General features: G+C 41.3%; 1 protein-coding gene across 1 annotated transcript; it reads left to right on the top strand.

Annotated features, from left to right (window-relative positions):
• Positions 1-3505: 3505 nt before the first annotated feature.
• Positions 3506-20380, top strand: valopa (vertebrate ancient long opsin a; the record flags this gene model as incomplete). The annotated part of the gene is made up of 5 exons (XM_079229616.1): positions 3506-3869; positions 6141-6351; positions 11458-11575; positions 12380-12613; positions 20144-20380. The coding sequence occupies 5 exons, from the start codon at positions 3506-3508 to the stop codon at positions 20378-20380; spliced, it is 1164 nt and encodes a 387-aa protein (XP_079085742.1).
• Positions 20381-22058: the final 1678 nt, after the last annotated feature.

The raw sequence follows: 22058 nt of genomic DNA, 5'->3' as shown, positions 1-22058 counted from the left end.
GACAAAAGTGTGTTTGGGTTTCGCCCATTTTTACCGCCTCTACACAGAAATAGAGAGCAGAAGGAGGGACCTCTAACTTGTCCATTCTGGGACCGTCCTTCGGTAGCCAGAGCAAAGATTTCCCCCATGGGCTAGTATTCCCATTCCATCCTCAGCATTCGGAGAAACAGCTGGACCAGCCAATTCCACAGGTCACTGCCCTGGTGGAAACCTGGTAAACATGTAATAGCGAGGTGGGACTGTGTTGTCTGTAAACTCCACAAGGTTGAAAACATCCGTACTGCAAGACCATCAGGCCCACACGTCATGCAAAACCATTTTGTTAAGTGTAACAGTGCAGCTTCAGAGTGAGTGCTGCCATATTTAAAGAAAATCATGGAAAGTATTATAGCAACAATGTAATGGTAACCTTGGTATTTTTAAACCTGGACCTTGTTTTCCCATGTTGTCATGTCGAGGTGACACCTTTTTAAACTGGTCCAATATTGAGCGAGAGCACTGCAGACGCTAAACGGGACGAATGTGCGTCACCTAAAAGTGCTTTTTTTTGTTGCCACTTACAGGGTGAGATTGTTTTTGTTATCCGTTGATCAGTTAATGTCTCATGCGTCTCGTTGTGGTGGACACGATGCAAGATTTCAGAATGAGACTTTTTCCGAGCGAGACACACAATAACAGACAGACCAGATGAAGCGAAAGGTAAAGAAATAAGTTGCATTTCTCTGTAGGGTTCTTTCCATATTGTAGTAAGACACTTATAATAACGATTCAAGCCTGTCAGCAGCAAAAACCAGCACTTTCAGTGGATGCACACTGACGATGAGGATGTGCCCTGTATTATTACACTGCATCCCATTTAGCGGTTACCATCTCCCTCAATATTGGACCCGTTGTCACCATTGGTCACAAAACAAAACATGAGAAAACAGGGTCTAGATTGAAAAATACCAAAGTTACTCTTTAAGTTTGGAACAAAACTAATTTGAACCGCTCTTTTGACTCTTCTTGAGCAAAGCTCAAGGTTGAACTGGCCTGGCAATAGAACAATAGAACACCTGCCAAACAAAGAGCAGTCATGCAGGGGTCTGGACCGACAGCACTGCCGATAAATCCTCATTTACGTGACGGTCACTGAGGTGTGACAAGTTGGCTACCACAAGAGGGAACTAGATCAAAGACTGGGCAGAGATGGAGACAGCGACAAGGTGACTGAGGAAAACTTCTCTGCAGACATGGACTTGACCTTCAACTTATGGGATTTAGGGTTGAATTCCTAATCGTGATTTACCGGTTTTGACGATAACTGTGATATATATAGAAAAAAATGTAATATTCATGTAATGTTATTCATACACATATATGCTCATATTGTGTAAGTAATCGTGTATTGTGTAGTGATTTTATATCTTTTACATTGTAGCAGATGTTATCAGTTCATCTAGTTGTCTTTTCATTATCCATTTGGTAATTGTTCTTTTTGTACACTTTTGTACAGTTATTGTTACAGACTCTCTCTTCACCTCACCACACTCATATTTGGAGTGTAATTAATTTAGAAAGAGACTAAACAAACAATAAACAAAGTTAAAGTTTAGTTCTACTGACAACATTTATTTTTTTCCAAATATTTCCATAGATAAAATTCTTTGGCCCCCATACTCTTCTCGGGAAAATCCACTATCATGACAGGCCTAAGTGCAGAGTGTGATTATTGAGATCCACCCGATCGAAACCAGCCATAATGTCAGTAAAGCAGCTGGACCATTCCTCACCGCATCACTATTAAGTTCAGCCAGGAACCATTTCCTCCAACCTTTGAGCTCGTAAAAACGTCTCAGGATCACAACCTCTTTTACGGGTCACTGGAGTTATTGACAATACATCTCCTCAGTAAGATACACACTTTCAGTAGCACTATATTTTCCTTTCTGTCTTGGAAAAAGACATTTGGACAGCCTGTCAAGTTACATTGGCTTTGGGCTTGGGAAATTTCTCCTAATTCCCATAAACAACAAAAACATGTAATGTACAGTAGATGCTCTGGAGTTAGACAGTGGTGTGCTGTGGTTTCAATTAAGTTAACGCCTTTGAACGAAGATAATGTGCAAGCTTTGTGCACACAAAGAGAATGAATTAAGCATTATACACGGACAGCAGTCAAGCGTTGAATTTGCGCAGTGAAAGATGAGGGCCAAGTGAATTTAAAGTGTTTCCCCGACCAATTAGGTGCAACTACCCTAAAAGTAATTGCTAACCATTTAACAGATGATCTCCAAAATCGGGCCTCGTCTTGTCATGCAGTTGTAAAGGATCACAAGATGTTTTCTGTCTTTGTTTTACACTTCGACTTCATTGAAATACACATATCTTGCATTGCGCAGCAGCACGATGTGCAGAGCCAAGCAGTATATATATGTATATGTATATATATATATATATATACATATATATATATATATATATATATATATATATATATAAAAATAATCATCCAGCCATGTATCCTTAAAAACAGGTGTAATGGATCATCTCTTCCACTTTCTATGTGTGTGCAGTGATGACTCTGACTTTTGATCCCTAGCTGCTTGGAGCACATTATTATCATTTTTTGAAAATGTTAGATTTTGCCCTGTAATGCATGTCCCCTTTTTTTTTTTTTTTTTTTTTTTTACAGATAATTAGTTGATTAGTGAGCAGGTGGTTGTGGTGGCAGTGTCTGTCAGTGAGGTTGTGTGGGGGATGGCGGGGATTTAACACAATCAAAGCCCAGCTTGTGCGAGTTGACCTCTTGATGGCACATTTAGCTGCAATTATTATGTCGCAGAAGGCGTTTTTTAGACTACACACAGGGGTTTTACATGCTTTTAGGTGAACACGTGTTACTTTAGATTTAATGCAACACAATAATGTCCACTGTGACAAATCGGCCTGCTGGGCTGCCTAATTACGCAGATCTCAACGCTGACAAAACAACTCACTTAGTGTAAATCATAAAAGATGATATAAGCGTTGCTATAAGCGGCCGTCTTCGGCCGGACAGTGCGTCACGCTTGGAGTTGTTGTCCTGCAGCGCGCAAAAGAAGTGCACATGAAGAGGACGCGTGGCGTCCCGTCGCCTCTCCTGGAGGCAGCGGTGATGTCGCCTATATAAGAGCCTCCGAGATGCCACCGATCGGTCATTCGTGCACTCACTGCCAGCGCTTTTTCAAGACATCGCCTGTGCGCGCGCCGTGTGCTCCGCCGCTACTCCGCTCCCACGAGCAGACCCGCGCTTTTCAGCCGCTCAACTCAAACATTTTCCGGCGGATTTCTCTCTCCCGCGCGCCAACATGCGCGTCGGCAAACGCGGATCTCAACAGCAAAACTTTGCCAGAGCAGAGCGCCAGGGCACACGGGATGCTTCGCAGCGTGTTTAACGTAAGCGCGGCTGTCCAGGAGTGACTCTGCGTGAAGTTGTGAGTGTGAGGGGTGGAAAGCTGTTAGGCCTACACTCTGGGCATGGACAATGGATACTTTAAGTCTGTCAGTGAACGCTGTGTCCTACACTGTGGCGGCCGAACTGTCCGCCACCGATGATCCGTTTAATGCACCCATCAGGAACATCGCGCCGTGGAACTTCACCATCCTGGCCGTGCTCATGTTTGTGGTCACCTCGCTGTCCCTGAGCGAAAACTTCCTCGTCATGTTTGTCACTTTCAAGTACAAACAACTCAGACAGCCCCTAAACTATATCATAGTTAATTTGGCCATCGCTGACTTTCTGGTTTCCCTCACCGGTGGAGTAATAAGTTTCCTGACAAACGCTAGGGGTTATTTCTTCCTTGGGAAGTGGGCTTGCGTTTTGGAGGGGTTTGCTGTTACTTTTTTCGGTAAGTTTATCTGTTTTTCTCCCTCCACCCCACCTACTTTAATTGTAGGGCTGCTTAAGACAACTCGTATAACTGTAGGTGTCAGTGTTGGAGCTTTTTTAAATAAAAAAAAAGATGTGTGATGACCGTGAAACAGCTCCACATGGCACATCCTCCTCAGCCTTCCATCAGCTTTGACTTCAGCATCTGCTCATAAATCAGGGCATCTGAGCGGGAGGTGAAAATAAAAGTGACAAATCACTTTCACAACAACTGCTGCCAAATTGAAGTTGTCTGAGGATCAGTTTGCTCAGTTTATTTGAGCGCTCATATCTTGTTTGTAGATGTCAAATAAGCACTAATTTACTATGTCAGAGTACTTGCTATACACTGGATACTGAAGTGATACTTTGAGAAGTACATTAGTTAATATTCACACTGTATGGAGTGTAGCAAAAACATCATACTAATCACATAGGAAGGACTTTACAGGGTTTACAAAAAACTTTCTTGTGTGATCAGCTCTATAAATACATTTTATAAAATTATTACAGTGTGTGTACTGCACCCTTCAAAGCTCATCGACCCATAATGCAGCTCTGCTAGTGTAATCTGCATAATGTACAAAGCAAAAAAAAAAAAAAAACACAAACTAAAGCTAGAGCACAAGGATTGGGATTAAGGACATTAGTGTGTGGAAAGTAAAAGCTTATTCTAAAATGCGAAAGATAAAAGACAGGAAACTTCATTGAGTTCAGGCAACAGTTGAAAAAAGTCCCTGTACTCTGTATCTTGAGACAATGTGTAGATTTTTGAGAAATATACCTGCGTGATCCTTTTTACATGTGCATGAAGACAGACTTCAGGAACAAAAAACCCTCACACACTGCATGTACATGACTTGCCATAAGTAGGTTACCAGCACCGTGACCACCAATAACATTTAATTCAGTCCGTGGTCGGGCTTTGTGGACTCCAGTCAAGTTCTCAGACGGAATACAGAGGATCCCAAAGTGGGATCTTGGGCGTCTGGTGACTGAGGTGAGTGTCTGCAGTAAATTAAATGAAGAGGAAAAGAGAATACTCAGGCGAAGGATCCTTATTGGATTTGTTAACAAGGTTTATGCGATCCTATTTTGACAACTCAGAGGAGAGACACAGGAGGTCACATGGTATCATGACTTATTCATAATCAATAGAAAACCCTCTTTTGTAATTGTACATATTGCACGCGTGGATCCTGGTGTATTAGTAGTTGTGATGCATTAAATACACAGAAGAAGAATGTTCTTCGTGGATGAAAACAAACATTGCAGGGCAAGAGGAGTGCTCCAGCACATGGCAACACAAAACCACATTTTGTTTTGTAGGATGAGAAGGCGTCGGGGTGATAAAAGAAACCACCGTACGTAAATTAGTGTAGAGGAAGCTAATCAAATAGCCCAGTGAAGTGAGGCTTCCATCTTCAAGGGTTTTGTGGTGAAAAGACACTTCAATTTGAGTCTTGACAGCCGTTTCAGCTGATTGACAGCTGTGTGTGTGTGTGTGTGTGTGTGTGTGTGTGTGTGTGTGTGTGCTGGGGCATACATGTGAAGATTTAAGAAAGTAATTAAGACGAGCTAGCTCTTCTTGAGTGAGTATGCTCAGGGTGAGAGAATGTTCTACTCCTGCCTATTTTTAGTTGTTTGTTTTTCTATACTCGTACGCCTGTTCTTTACAGATAAGACCATTTTAATGTCACTGGGTTAAAAACAATGGACAATTTTCTTGAGAAACACACCCTTTGGTGTGTGACATAATTGAACACCCTGGTTTCCGCCTCTCTCCTTTGTCCTCTCCAGTTGAGTCTAGTAGGCAGACACCATGGAGACCTGGCTGTGGAGAGATATGTAATTAACCGGTCTGTGAGAGTGACTTATTACTATAATTAAAGTCGGCTTTTTTTTTTTTTTAGCCCATTCTAGATTATTTAACTATTTCTAGTAACTGTACTGCCACTTTTACAGAAATGAAGACATGGGGTTCCACTACAGGGGACGGCTTCACCAGACGATCCCAGTCGGATAAGTTCCAAAGGCTATAGATATAAAGAAAATACATTGACTAAATTCCCTCTTTACACTGTGAAAGATGAAGCAATGTAAAAGAGATGCAAATACTTTAATTATGGGCTCAAATATATTCCAGACGTATCACAGAACAAATGAAAAAGCTGAGGTTTTCATAGTAACTAAAAACTAATTCCAGGACTTCGTGGTATGTGTCCTGCTGAGCTCCTGCTGTTTGCTTCAGGGATCGTGGCCCTGTGGTCCCTCGCCGTTCTGTCCTTCGAACGATTCTTCGTGATCTGCCGGCCCCTGGGGAACATCCGACTGCAACCGAAGCACGCGATCCTGGGTCTGCTGTTCGTGTGGACCTTCTCCTTCATCTGGACCTTCCCTCCGGTGCTGGGCTGGAACAGATACACCATAAGCAAGATCGGAACCACCTGTGAGCCCGACTGGTGAGAAATGAGCATTGTATAATCTCTTTAAACCCACAAAGAGCTATGGCTGTTTAAAGCTGTTGGACAACTACGAGAAATGTATCTGAAAGGGTCCTTTCGCCTACATGACAAAAACATATTTGTTCACTTAATCCTGAAAAATCAGCACAACGAAAACTGCAGACAGTGAGGTTTGTGTATTATTGATTGGGCATTCGTTTCTGCGTGATTTATAAATTACATTTTTAGTGCTTTGATCCAAACAAAAGTCAATTCACCTCTATTATATTCGGGTGGCAGCAGTTTCAAAGCACCACACTACAAAATCAAGGTCGGTGTAAGTGAGAAAATACTTTTTTGTGATCTGTCTGAAGTGACCCTTAAATCTGAAGTCTTTGGTTAGATATCATGTATGGAGGCAGATATTTTTTTGTTTTTTTGTTAAGTAGTTAAGTGATTTAAATGGTGGTTTAGGTTTCTCCCACCATGTGCCACTCAATCATCTTTAATAATAATACCAGAGCAGGTATACCTGCCATGACATCGCTGCATCCCCGATCATGTGTTTAGTTTAGTGTACATAACGTACCACTAATATGTCCCATAGATCTCAAGAGCTCACACTGAAGTGCTTCCTTGGGTCCTCAGCAATACAAGAGTCAAGCGGCAATCGATTGGAATGGTTGTCGAGAAAAATGTGGGACAGACGGACAGACACTGCTTCCATTTTAGTTTGACAATACAGAACTTTACGCTAAAATGCAGTTGGTATTTGGGCAATGTGAAAATACTTGAATAAAATTAAAAAAGCAAACAGGAACACGATGAAACACATAAATCCTTCTGGTCCAGTGTTGTAAACGGCCAGTTTGTTAGTTTTCCAGCAAAGAAAATTCTAAGTATTTGTGTAAAAATTGACTAAGAACCCATTGCGTACATGATGTCAAACTAAAGAACACCTTTTGGCTTCAAAATAGATTGCAAGATTAGATCATATGTCCAAACAATAAATACAACTGATTATTCATATATATATATATATATATATATATATATACATATATATATATATATATATATATATATATATATATATATATATATATATATATATATATATATATATATATATAATTGCCATATTAGAATCAACCAGTAAAGACGACAAAACTCAGATCATTTAAAAAAAAAAAGCACACTGTGGCCGTTGCAACACGCCTTATTTGATAATTAACTCAATTTGCTGATGTATTATGTAATGTGGTTGGTGTGGTTCTCGTGGTAGGGGGTGTCTCTGAACATGTGCCAGTCTGTGCACTCAAGCTCAGCTTCCTCTGTCCATACTTGACATTTTCTTTTTCCTGATGGTTGATCCTTTAAATCAGCTGGGAGTAAGCTGGCAAGAGGAGCAGAGAAATATGGTCTGATTGTAAAAAGTGCGGTTTGGAGGAGGGCTTTGTAGCTGCCAGGAAAAAAAAACTGGGTTGTTTTGTCACAGGAATGCTGTCCGTCTGTCAAACGCAATGACCTGATCAGCGGTGTTGTGGTGGGGCCAGGTCTCTGTAAAAAGGAGGCTGAAACTGCAGGGCCGGTGATAATTTTCTGTGGGTTCGTCACTTTTACATTACAAAGTCATGACGCATGAGCTTTGAACTTACACCTAACCGTAAAACAATACTTTAATCCTATGCTAGCCCATAACCTTTAGCCCATAAATACCCTGTATTAATTATCTTAACACCCACCTTGCACTCAAACGGATAAAGATTATAGACAGTCCACACCCAAGCCTCTGGCTCAGATCTACATTGCTGCTTCAGCTTACACTGTGCAAATGTGTTTCTTCGAGAAAGTCAAGAAACAGGTCAGCTCTGACCTTAGCCCTCAGGGTGCCATCTAGGTAATGCTATTTAGCTGCTTTGATCAAAGGCGTGCAAGATAGGGGGCTGAGTGTTTGCCTCAAGCCCTGTAAGGGATTCAATGCTCAGAAGAAGCAAGTTGGGAATGAGTGGTTCAGACAATACAATTAAGAGATCACCTTATGGAGATACCCAGCGAGTACATGGCCTGCTTCACCTTTGGGTGAGTTCTGTCAGAAAACATTTGATTAACAGCAGGAGTGCAAACAACACAGGTGTTCCAGGTCCAGAGTGTTGCCAATATGCGCAGCCCTGATGCATTTTAAAAGCCTCATTATTGTGCATCTTTTTCTTTCTTTTTTACCTCTGGGTACATGCAGATATTCAGCACCGGACAGAATGTTAACAAGCATTCATGCAAGGTTTTGAGGGATTGTGCAGGAAAATTGTCAGTAGGTGGCTGTGTCCTTGGTGAGAGGTTTGGATAAACTCTACTGCATCTAGTAAGCTGTTGACTTTCTTCCCTTCCAGTGCACGTATTATGTCAGACATTTATATTAAAGACACACGCTGAAGAGATTGCCAGCTCAAATCCCTGGACATCGACTCAATGAGACGCATGTAGGTTGTCAAATTAGACAAACATTAAGTAGATATTAGTACACTTGATCATTTGTCTTTATCATTATCACTCTACAGTACTTATTTGTTAAAAAATAAAACTGTCAAAAATGTGTTTATGTTGACAGGTTAGCAGTATAACCTGTCGGCTAGCAGGATTTAAAACATTCCATATTTTAGTGTCGCACAGAGGTAGTGTCAAAAAAGTGTTGCTTCAACTTTCAAATGTGAAGCATAAGTGAGCTACGCAGTTTAAATGAGGAGATTCACTGACAGTCAGGCAGGCTGATGGGGAGAAGGGGCACACCAGCTGGTGGTGGGAAGACTGATTCTAATTAGAATTTTTGGGATTGTTTCACAGGACCGGTTCATGTGATATACACCTCATCAAAAATGACGGTTTGGCTGGCGACAGCACTTGGAGCTGATTTAAATGCTGTCTGGCTGATATGCCGAAGTTCCTTAAAACTTAAGTCACTAAAACTTAAATTAAAAGGAGCTGCTGGGGAAACTGGATCTGATACTGGATCAACTCTTCATCAAACCAGTTGACCCTTTGCTAAGTCCCGCCCCTTGAACGCAGACGGACCAATCCTAAAGTAGCATCAGTCAGCTTTGACCAGGGTCTAACAAGTGTCAGGGCTCTGCTCCGTAGACTCTCGTTTCAGGGATGCTTTATTTTCAGGCGTGTTTTGTAGATTTTGGGCTAGTCATGGTTGAAGGGTGTGTAAAGTGATACTCGTTACCCGGAGAGGTTTGAGGATGATATAGGTTTGTAAAATGTTACGTTTCTACGTAAAAACCTGTGGAGCTGATTCAATTACATTTATTTGTATAGCTCAAAGTCACGAACCACCAATTGGCTTCAGAGGGTTTTACAATCAGTACAACACACAACATCCTCTGTCCCAGGACTCTCACGTTGGAAAAAGAACCACCCCCCCCCAAAAAACCTTTACTGGGAAAAAAAAGCACATTTGCACATCATTAACTAGTGTTCTACTACAGTAGCTACTGAAGGTAAACTGAATATATACAAATGCAAATTTAACGTTTTGAAGATAGTAACAGTGAATACAGATGTAGGTTTACAGGAACAGTGTTGTTTCTTAATTTCATTGTCTTCCGTCTCTATCACCGGTGATGGTTCACTTTTACACTGTGTGCTTTTGCTTCTATTTTTAGATTGTTAACCTGTTTTCAGTACTGAATCAGTTTGATATCCTGGATATATCCTTCAAATGCATATTGTTGACATGCATGTTGACTGCATGTCTCTTTAATTTCTTCTACATCTTTAAAAAAAAAGTGATAATATTTATTTAGGGAGTGCAGTTAGTGGCAGTGTGATGGTAACGTAAGCTCCAATAGCTTGACGGAGTAGCAGTGGGGGGCGGGGCTTCGAGTAAATAGTACATTAAAATGTTTCACTTTATTGGTTTAAACTGCTGATTATTTTCAACCTTTTAAATCGGGAATTTGACTGCTTATTGACATTAATAAACAAATTCCCCTATGTATATGTCCAAACCAAAGACCTTCAAGTTGAAGGGGCTCACCTCCAAGTTATTGTGTTTTTTTTTTTGCATATGGCAGGGCCCATAGTAACAAGCCTAATGGCGCAAGGTTGACACAAGGGTCGATTATGTTTTAATACAACTACAGGGGGCAGATGTGTTGAGTCCAGGTAGAGTCACTTGGGCACAACCAAAGGTTGCATGACTGTCTGAAGGGGTGCAATTAGAAGAGAGATAAGCAAATAGAAAATTACATTTTCATGTCCTGCCTTCAGGGCCAAGGAATAAAGGGAGAACGTTTGAATGATTAAGGGGCCAAGAGCTGCACAGGAGTCCCAGAACATATTTCAGGGATTTCAGATAATTACAGTTTCAGAGCCTTAAGTTATTTTTGCAGATATAGCTTTGAAATCCTACGCTGTGTTTCTTCACCACAGTACGGCACTGCCCACTAGCCTGAATGATTTGTTTTGTTCAAAAAAGCAATTTGAATGAGTGGAGAAAATCTTTATGCATTTTTGCACGTGTGTCACATGACATTAAATTCACGAGGAATGAGGTGTGAATCGATGCATCACAAATGTGTGCAGACCACACTTCCCTGGTTCGATAAGGAGCAAGAAGCATGAATACACATACAATACACAAAGGAACCACTCTTTCTGCCAGGTAGTTCCTTACACATTAATCTGGAGCTTGTTACATTTGACGGCAGAATGGAAATGACATAATTAGACTGAATTAGTGGCCTCCGGGACCCTGATTGTGTCACAGAGATTGGTCTCAGCTGTGAAATGTCCCTTTTTAACTGAAGCTCAAATGAGGTGCACAACTGTCATCTTTCTCTCCAGTCAGATAAAAGCCTCTGAATGTCAACGTGACATTTCGCAGACAGCTCATAGCTGTGAAATCATGGAATTGTAAACCATTTTGTTGTTCAAGGGATGCAAAAGTGTTACCAAACAAACAGTTTGGCATGTGATCTATTGATCAATCCACATCTATTTGTATTGATAGTTCCCTGTATAAGCAACACATTATTTGATAAACTGTAAAATACAGTTTTTTACCCATTTAAAGCTCATACAATGTGAATATAAACGTCTTTGTTCTCCACCTCTGAACAGGTATTCAACCAACATGATCGATCACAGCTACATCATCACTTTCTTCGCCACCTGTTTCATTCTGCCTCTTGGAGTAATATTTTTCTGCTATGGAAAGCTCCTGCGGAAGCTCAGGAAGGTTGGTAGTTCTAAACAAAATTATTAATTTCTAAATCCAATCCCCTGACTTTCAGTCATGTTTAGATTTGTTTTATTTATGTGTTTCCCTGATTGTCCAGTTTTTTCTTCAGAACAATCAAACATATCAAGGGGGTTGTGGTATGTATGGGTAGGTGGTTGCTTAATTGTGGTGCATCAGAGAAAACAGAAGAAAATGCAAAAGGATTCAGATTCCATTTCAGTAGTGTGCTGAGGGACGGATATTAATCAAAACAAGCTAAATCCAAGTTGCAGTAGTTTGCTGAAAATATTACCCTGATTTGGGGATTTCATTACAGGAAATATCAGGTATCGGCCGGTTACACTGTAGCTGCAGACATTTGACGTAAGTTCCTTAAAAACGTTCTTGTTCCTGGCACACTTCTTCCCTTTCTCACTTCTGTGATATATTGTGGTTTTGAAATGTAGCTTAGTAGTTTAATAGGCTGGCCATTTTTGGCAACTTTCTGTAAATGCACCCACAGTACATTAAGTGGAAGTAGATGTGCAATAAGGGCCGCATCAGTATCAACCAAGCTGTGCAGGGAACTGTTGATACCAAATGAAGGGTTCCCTGTGGAGTTTGTCCTTTTTTTTTTTTTTTTTTTTTTTTTTTAGTCTGCGATTTATTTATTTTTTGCGAGATCTCGAAAAAAATCCTTTTGTTTAATATTTTTCAATCTTCGATTTGAAAAAAAGCATTTTTGTTCATTCCCTAATAGACTAAGTGACTGTTGTATACCAAAGTACTTCATAGCTAGCCATGGTTCTCTGTTTCCTCTAGGTATCACATGGTCGCCTTGCCACTGCCAGGAAGCCGGAGAGGCAGGTGACCCGTATGGTGGTGGTGATGATTGTGGCATTCATGGTGGGCTGGACGCCGTACGCAGCCTTCTCTTTATTGGTCACAGCTCATCCAAGCATCGAACTTGACCCCAGACTGGCTTCTATCCCCGCCTTCTTCTCCAAGACAGCTGCTGTCTACAACCCAATCATCTACGTCTTCATGAACAAACAGGTAATTGTGAGTTTTCATGCTGGAAAGGAATACTATACTTGATTCAACCAGTTTGGTCCTGTTTGCTTTAAAAAAAAAGTATTTTCACATTGCCCAAATACCAAACTAGTCATAGCAGTTTAGAGGGAAGGTATCTGAATTCCTTCTTTTGCCAGAGTTGAGACGAGTAAGTCACTGTATGCAGTAGATGGAAGCTGCTGCAGAATACACTTTTTTTTTCTTCTGTTGTTGTTGGGTGTTAGCCTGTCCCTCAATAATGCATGGTGAATGAATAAATGAAACATGAAATCCAGAGAGTACAATTGTCCATGTGTGGCTCTGTTAAAAAATGCATTAGCCACCTATGGCATGCTTGTGAGGCAAGCAATTCTCTCCTGCCATTTACATCATGCAGTCTGTCTCTCTGGGTAATTATTATTGACTGTACTAATATTGATTATATGACACCAGTCAAGAGAAAATAGGGATTATGTGTAGTTCTTAAACACATGACAAAGGCTTTTCAGTTTAAAGGCCTGTCCATAAGATTCATTTTCATAGTTAGTTTAAGCCACATTGCAATTTCTTTGGCAGTTTATCTGTAAAACAACCCATCTTTTGTCAAATGAACAGTTTGCATTTTTGTTGTGAGCTGACGCTTGCCTCTCTTAAGGACTGCTGAGTGATTTAAAGTGTTTCACTAAAGATCTACATAACTGGATTTAACAACCTTTTAAGTGGCAAATGTAACAGCCTGACAGGACACTTAATTAAATAAATGCTTTATTCGAGGCAGCTTTGCTAAAAAGGTCAGACAGTGACTAACTAATCTTAATCATTACTTAGTCTTTCTAATTGTAGAGTCTTCACAGTGAGTGGATTGTAACACACACAGATCATCAGTTACAGAGCGCACACATGATCTTGTAGCCCACATAGACTGTCTCCTTTTTGAGTCTGAGTAGACAACACACAACAAGGGGGATCTATCTTCGAATCTCTGTATTGAATAAAAGCCATTAAAATCAGAGGGAGAACCACACGCTACGTTGCACGTGTCTCCCCCTCTCCACTATTTTGACGATGGTGTGCTTATCCCCGAGCCAAATTCCTTGTATGTGTAACGTACTTGGCACGAAACCGTTTCGGATTTGAATTATCGTAAGCATGCCGTGAACGCGAATCATGTCGATTTAATATGCAGCTATTATTATTTTAAATGCGAATGCATTTGGATTATATTCCCTTTTCATTATTATGTATGCCTCTGTACTTCAAGTGTTCATGCGCACTGACAAAAGAGTACAGAGGCTACAGATGGCTGCGCTAGCAACTGTCATTTACATACGGGTTTTTTTCAGTGGCAACTAGGGAAATTGTGATGTCATGTTAAGGCTCACATTTTACGACTTTAATGGTGTGATGGTAGTTGTAGAGCAGGGGTGTCAAACTCATTTTAGTCAAGGGGCCACATGCTGCCCATTTTGATCTCAAGTGGGCCGGACCAGTAAAATCATAGCATAATAATGCATACATAATGACAATATTTCTCTATGTTTAAATCATTGGTGAAGGTTTTTGGATGATAAACCCTATTTTAAGGTATTTCTTCAATAAACTAGAAACATAAAGACAAAAAATTCAGACATCATCCCACTGTTTACCTGCCTGGACTCTGTTCTGCAGATTCCCTCGCAGTTGGGCAATATCTATAGTAAAGTCAGTGCTGCAATCAATTGTGACTGTGGCTCAATGGTTATTGTGCCTATCTTACAATCAGAGGATCAGTGGTTTAAGTCCCAACTCGGGTAGGTTGCCACAAACAAATCCAATGTCCAGTGCGCTGTGTCTCTTTGATCCATTTATTCTCTGCTCCGTGACACCGTAGCATTAATCCGCATGTCCAATACACCTGAATTAAGTCATGGTTTACATGCTGCAGCACAACACAGGATACAACACTTGATCTTAACTGAAACACACGGTCAAAAACTATTGTGTTTCCCATCCACACACACACACACACACCTGTTCTCATTAGCAGACACTTACCTATATGCCCTTTGAGCTGAATGGTCCACCCTTTGTTCAAATAAAGGAACTCAGTGTTTCTCTCAAACAACAAAACCCCATTTTGGCTCCAACAGTAGTCAAAAGCAGGCCAGTCTGTTCAATGGTTAAAAAAAAGGAAAATTGGAATGACATTTTCAAGCATTCTCGTCTCAACTCTATGGTAAGAGTGGAACTTTTTGCAAAAGTGGCATACTACTCTTCAGCAAAACAGTTCATGTGTGCAGAAATATACCTAACTGTGTCCTCAAGCAGAACACAGATGCCCTGCAGGGCTGACTGTTCCTAGAATGCTGGACTCACCAAGTTTACCTCTTTTGCATCTCTCCGGTAAACAAGAGCCCGACATGTCCAATTTAATGATGTCACATCAGTTCTCTGTACCTCCTGCTGCAGTTTGGAGTCGCCACTGTACAAAGTTGTAAGCATGAAGCTCTAAAACTCGTCATAGAACTGAAGTCTCGTTAAGTAATGACCTTTTCATGTTAACATGTATTCCACCACGTTTTCACTCCGGGGCTCCGTCATTCGTGGCAAGTTATTAATGCGCATGACATTGTACATTTTTTTAATAGATTTTTTTTATTCCCGCCCGTAGAGTGAACACTACAACTGTCGAGGCCAGTTATGACAAACATGTCTAAATATGCCTTCAGTACTACTTTAAAGTGATCTATTTTCAGATAGGGATATACGTGTATGTGCTTGGCTCGACGCCTAAATCAGAACTCCCTTGCCAGGTAGCTGCATGCCTTCTGCATGTCCATCTGATCGCCCCACTTTTGAACTGCTCCCGCTGCCTATTGGAGTTAGCCAGCACTGAGACATCGACTAGGCGTAAACGGGGACGGCTAGCAGCTTCAGCCAAACTGCTAATGCTTTATAAAAGTCAGTTGCGCTCTTAGTACTTAGTACGTCTCCACGTTCCTCCGAGTTACATAACAAGTTGAGGTGAGTCGCAGGGGAGTCCCATGATGCATGGCTGCTGCTACAGAGAGGAGAGCTTTAGAGGGAGACGAGCTCCTGGGATCTCTTCAGTCAAAAGGTCCAAGTTGAAAGAACATTCTAGAAATATCCTTTTCTCACGTCTACTGGTATTATTTATAATCGGTTTTGCAGGACGCTCACACTCTTTGATCAATATGAAAGATCTAAAAATGTAGTCTGGACTGTTATGACAAGATATACTGTAAAATGTTGTACCCACAAGGGCTTTGTTGTGAAAGGGAAACTTTACTGATCAGTTTTTGAGAAGATATACTTAGTTCGTTGGGCCGTCAGGGCCAGCGAAGCCTTCTCTGCTGGCCTAAACAGAATCACAAAGTTATAGCTATTTAATAATTGAATTGTTTTTCAAAAATACACCACATGCATTATAATTATTTTTCCCTATTAGCTTATTTTCTCATTGCACATCTCCTGTCTTCCCTTGTTGCTCTGCCTTCAGTCTACAGCACTGCTTTCAGTGCAGCTGAGAGTTTCATTCAATCAGATGTTTTCCTCCTGTGTCTTTATGGAGGCAAAGCAGTTTAAGCAGGCCTCTGCAGATTAAAGTACACAGGGAGTGGACGTTATCGTTGATTGTGAGAGTTTCATCCAATCAGATGTTTTCCTCCTGTGTCTTTATGGAGGCAAAGCAGTTTAAGCAGGCCTCTGCAGATTAAAGTACACAGGGAGTGGACGTTATCGTTGATTGTCATAGACTTCAACAAATCAGATCTTTAGTTTGACAAGCTGGGTGTATTCTTTGACGTGCAAGCGCTCGCGAAATGGTGTGGACATATGATTGGTCAGTGACCATTAACATGCGCTGTCATCGGTCAGTGACTTCTGTCAACAAAAGAAGCTACTAGGTAGAAGCTAGAAGTTACCTAGAATTGAGATTCGAGGTAGCTTTCTAGACTGAAGCCTGAGAAAAGGACTTGCTGATGACGCCTTTCGCACATCTGGTGCGTGCACTGCTGGTTGTGTTACTGTTTTTACATCTGCAGTCGTATTTAATCATAAACAAGCCACGGCGCTGTTTTTGCTGCTGGTCGAGCCGGGGCTGGTCCCGCTACCTTTGGAGGTTGTCGGGGAGCTAGCTGCTGCACCTAACGCTGACAATACCTTTTTCACCGAGGCGAGGTTGGAGGCATCCATTAAGCGCTGCGTAATTGCACATTGCTCCACGGAGTGTCCACTGTCTCATAAAGCGCCCTCCCCCACCCTCCCCCCCAGTCCGCCCCTGATGTGGACTACACGGCACTGAAGGCCTAGGTAGAAAACGCACGGCCCGCCACTGTTGAGTTCTCCTCCTCCTTTTCCTGCTGCCCTGAATTGAGTTCCGTAAGACTAAAGCACAAAAGCAATCCCAAAATAAATCCATGATCGCCAAAAGGAGTTATTACTTGATACTCTTTTACTTTTCACGCTCACATTTTATCCCCCGCCACACAGATTCCGTGATACTGCCGAAAAGAAAATGCAAGAAATAGCACCTGAACAAAATGGGCCGGCTGTCTCTTTTTGCACAGATGTAGACTACCTAGGGCGACTGTGGCTCAGTGGTGAGCAGGATCATCCTTCAATCACAGGATCGGCGGCTCGATCCCCAGCTCCGCTAGCCCATGTTGATGTGTCCTTGAGCAACGATGTATGAATGGCTGATAATCTGATGTGGCACCTTGCATGGTAGCTTCTCTCATCAGTGTGTGAATGGGTGAATGATGTCATGTAGTGTTAAAGCGCTTTGAGTGGTCGGAAGACTAGAAAGGCGCGATACAAGTACGGGTCCATTATCATTTACCTCTGCTGCCGGCTCAGCGGCAGAACAACTCTGTCCACCTTCGTACTTTTCATATAGAACACTGAGGCGGAATGACGTCCTTTAACAGGCTGTGTGAAAGGGACTTTTGTCAGGTAATCAAACTTGTGACTTTTCGGGTTCACTTTTGCGGGGCTACAGGCCATTTCAATGGTGAATCATTGTTGAGCTTTCTGTGTGAGGACCACTGTGTGAAAAGAGAGGCTGTTAGAGAGCTCAGTAGCTGAAAGCATCCAAGGACACACGCATTACGACCTCAATGCCTGTGCCCTTGGATAATTTTCACAAGATGAACGGTTAAAAGGTATGGAATTGAATATAATCCATACGCAAAGCTAAGTGACCCCGTCTTTATCACTGCTGAACAATTGCAGTCCAGAGCTGTGTTGTCGCCACTTTTCCATCAAATGCACCCGATGAACCTGAAGAGCTGCAAAAGACACCAAAAAAACTAAACAAAAGACAAAGAAAGGATGATGTACCCAGAACGTTTTTGACACTTAGGAACTACATATGAAGTGGATTTGTAGTCCAGAAAGAATCTTAATTGTAGCAGGCCGCTTTTATCAATGAAAAAGCTCTGATACATACACTGGGCTATCTGCCTAGCGCCTATCCCAATTTGTCGCAAGACCACTCCCCATGTTAATCCATGATTTGATCACACTGTCCCGCTTACAAACCTTTAGCAAACAGCAGAGCAGCATTTGTCTTCACCGTTATCCAGCAGCAGGTTGCAGCATCAAAGATATTTTCATGATCCCAGCGATTTATAGTGTCTGCCCTTACAAAGTACAAAGCAAAGTAAATATAGACTGTGCCCTCCCTGCCCAATGTTTCTTCTCTGCTAACTGTGGAAGGCTGATGAAAATAGTTCTGCCCCAGCCAAACATTTTGAGGGTAAAGAAATAAATATAAAATCTGCGCAAAGTATAATACAGAGTGCTGGGTTCACGAATGCAGCTACCTAGCACCAAACGGCAGACAGACTTAGTTAGCAGCTAGCTGGTGTATAAAGTGGAGTGTTTATCAGCCTAAAAAAACATTAAGACATTACCCGCAGGAGTTTTTGGAGACCAAAACAGACCTAAAAGGAGAGTGAATATTGGACTTACATGCCCCAGGTGGAGAGGGACACGACTACAAAGCCATGCTGATTTTGCTACATGTCTGTTGCATGTGCAAGTAAGCAATACAAACTTTATTAGGTCACACTGCATGTCAGATGTTTTTTTAACATCTTGTTCTGTTGATCCCTAGTGGCCAAAAAAACCTAAATGCAAGGTAAGAATTTACCTGACCGAATAACTTGACACCAAATAGCATCTACATATCCAAGTTTCTGCAGCAGCATTGTCTCATCAAATTGCAGTGATCTTTTTTTGTTTTGTTGCCCTTTTAGCCTTTAACTGTCTTCCTCTGTTTAAGGATTTGATCCATATTCAATTGAAGAATAAAGATAACATTACAATTAGTTATTTTGGTAATATCCATCGTTATAGTACAGGATGCGTACGGTTATCATGTTATTGCAGCGATATAATTCATGATGCAGGCCTAGGTATGATTGTAATTGGTGTCACCGCTCCTGTGTATTTCTAGAATGTAAAGCACAAAGCTTTACGTTGCTTTAATGAAACGGATGAAAGGATGTGCTGTCGATGGTAAAGGACAATGGGTATCAGTCTCTTCATGTAGCCATTAAGGTGACATTTTATGACCTTACTTCCAGTGCGGGAGGGTTTTAAAAGCTTGGAAGGTTGGAGGGTAGAGTTATACAACTACTACAGCAAGAGGTTACCCATTTAAGGTCCCAGAGTGAACAAAGCCAAAGACATTGTAGCCTTTTGCTTTTTGTTTTTTTTTCATCTCTGTGAAAGCATTGGTTTCAGGGGAGCAGTTAGGAGAGTTGCGTGTTAAATCAGACAGGGCATTAAGGGTCAGGAATCATGAGCTCTCCCCGGGGCTTCACAGAGTGGGAGCTTCGACTGTTAAAAGGTCAATTAGTGTTTTTTAGATTTAAACTAATGTGGAAACCAATGATTGGGGCTATTAGCGGGTCCCATTTTAAAGTTAAATACATCAATCTGGTGCACTTTGAAATCAAAATGAAGAGGCTGGACCCATGAAGAACAAAGTACATTCAGGCTACCTAAGTACTGTACTTACAGTAAGTGCACATTTCAGGTACTTGAGAATTTCCTTTTTATGTAACTTATTATTATTGAAATATTGTACCTTTAACTTCACAAAATGTATCTGACAATATAAGTTACTAGTTAGGTTACTTTGCAGATTCAGATTCTTAAAACATTTAAATAAACCACGAATAAACTTTGATGTATTACTAGTATGCAGCCTAATTATGAACTATAAAAGGTACTTACATGAGCTTCACCTTTACCTGCTGCAACATTCATGCTGAACACATTAATGCTTCGATAATTATAATCAAATAATATAAGCCCACCATACATATATCAGGATACTTATTATAATTTAAGTGTATTTTAATATTTTTGTCCTTTTTTAACATTTTGTATGTAGGACTTTTATTTGTGCTCTAGGAAGACAGTGGTATCATCTCCTTATTTCCCCAAATGTCCTATACATGTGTTACAATACACATTATTGTGAATTATTGTTCACTTTTAATCCTCTCGTTTTCTGTCCAGTTCAGGAAGTGCCTAATCCAGCTCTTCAGCGGCATGGGGACCATCCCTGACGGCAACCTGAACCAGACCTCAGAGCGACCTGGAATTACTGCAGAGAGTCAAACAGGAGAAATGTCAGCCATTGCAACCCGCATCCCCATGGGTGGCACGATGTCGCCCAGGTCTGACGATTCTCCAACCGACTGTGGCTCGTTTGCCCAACTGCCCATCCCGGAGAACAAAGTGTGTCCAATGTAACAAGAAAAAACGCATCCCAATAGGTGTCCTCTGACCCCCACTCTGGGGTTATCATGGACTCTCCATGACAACCTTTGAGGTGTAGCGTGTTAAATAAATAAATAAATAATTTGGACAGCGACAGAGCGATAAATGTTAACTTTCTGCGGAGATGGAGATTGAGGGTGTGGCGTGAAGAACAGACGGTCAACTTTTGAAGGGGTTTCATGATCGATGAAAAAAGAAAAAAAAACACTTTTTAATTAGTTAATTACAGGCACAAAACATCAAACGCTAAAAAAAGTTTTGCCATCCAGCGTGTTTCGTTAGTTTGTTCAACATTTGATTAAAAAGATGCACAACAGAGGGTGCAAGAAGGAATCGTACCAACAGAAAAGTCTTTACCCGCTAGTTACCATCTAAATATTTCCTTGGCAGACTGTCTGTCCAGTTGTTGGAGACTATCTTGGATGTTCTATTGACTATCATTGCACACCTCACATTAGAGGGCACTTGATTCATCTTGCGACTGCCTTCATATCCCGGCGAAAAAAAGAGATTGCTGAAAACACAAACCTTGACATTAGTTAGTCGAGGGCAAGCCAGTTTTTCAGATACCACAATGCATCCAGCCTTTCATCCCACCCTCGCCTTCTCCTTTGAAGCCCTGTGATGGTGCCTGTAGAGAAAGCGTCGTTTTTCTATGCTGTTTCAGTACTTTGCTTTGGCAGCGCATTTTCATTCATCTCTGCTCGTCAAGAGGATGGAGCAGACTTCTGAACTTGGATACTTCACTTTAGCTTATAGCTTGGGTCAAAGCTTTCATCTTTTGGTGTAGATGGTCAATGGGACTTGGAGATGCCAGTCTCCTGTTGCCTCTGCTGCAGACGGAGTGGGACAACATATTTATGAAGTGCCGGCAGAGGATCAACAAGCATGCACACAGCTATAAGCAACGCGCACACACACACACACACACACACACACACACACACACACACACACACACACACACACACACACACACACACACTTCAGTTCACTGCCTGTATCATGATACGCTCTCTAAAGGCACTGTGATGATAAAATGCACCAATAAATATCCTAGCACAAGAGTGGCTTAGCTAAGTAGCCATGTACAAAAGCAATGAATATTGTCATCATAAGATAGGTCTATAGCAATATTAGAGCTAACTACTGTCACACAGTTGAACACTTCAGCGTTAGCGAGAGTAGATGTAGTGAGTTAAATTGTCTTCTACTTAACTTTGTGCTGCATGTTTGTTCACTATTACTGAATATTTGTCTAAACACTGTTGTATTCTCTATGCTGCACAGTGATTCACCATGTTACAAAAGTCTGCTTGCAATGTACTGAGTGTGTGTGTTCCAATCACGTCTGGCCCTGGCCCGACCTTACTCCCAATTTGTTAAATATGACAGCTTAGTCTTAGTCTTAGTCTTAGCTTAGTCTTAGCTTAGCCTTACGCCTTAAACCAGTGGTTCTCAAACTTTTTTTGTCACGCCCCACTTTGGAGGAAGAAAAACTGTTCATGCCCCACCGCCCCAACAAAATTGTAACGAAATGGTCCATGCTGAATTATTATTGAAATAACTTGTTGTGACTCTTCCATCCGTGCTTTTTCAATAATAGAATAAAGAAAATTGCAATCACTTTCAAGTAAACCGGATTGCTCAG

The sequence above is a fragment of the Taurulus bubalis genome, assembly GCF_910589615.1.
Source record: "Taurulus bubalis genome assembly, chromosome: 14".
In the NCBI taxonomy this organism is placed as follows: domain Eukaryota; kingdom Metazoa; phylum Chordata; class Actinopteri; order Perciformes; family Cottidae; genus Taurulus; species Taurulus bubalis.
The sequence above is the reverse complement of the archived record's forward strand: the minus strand, read 5'-3'. Positions and strand labels throughout refer to the sequence as shown.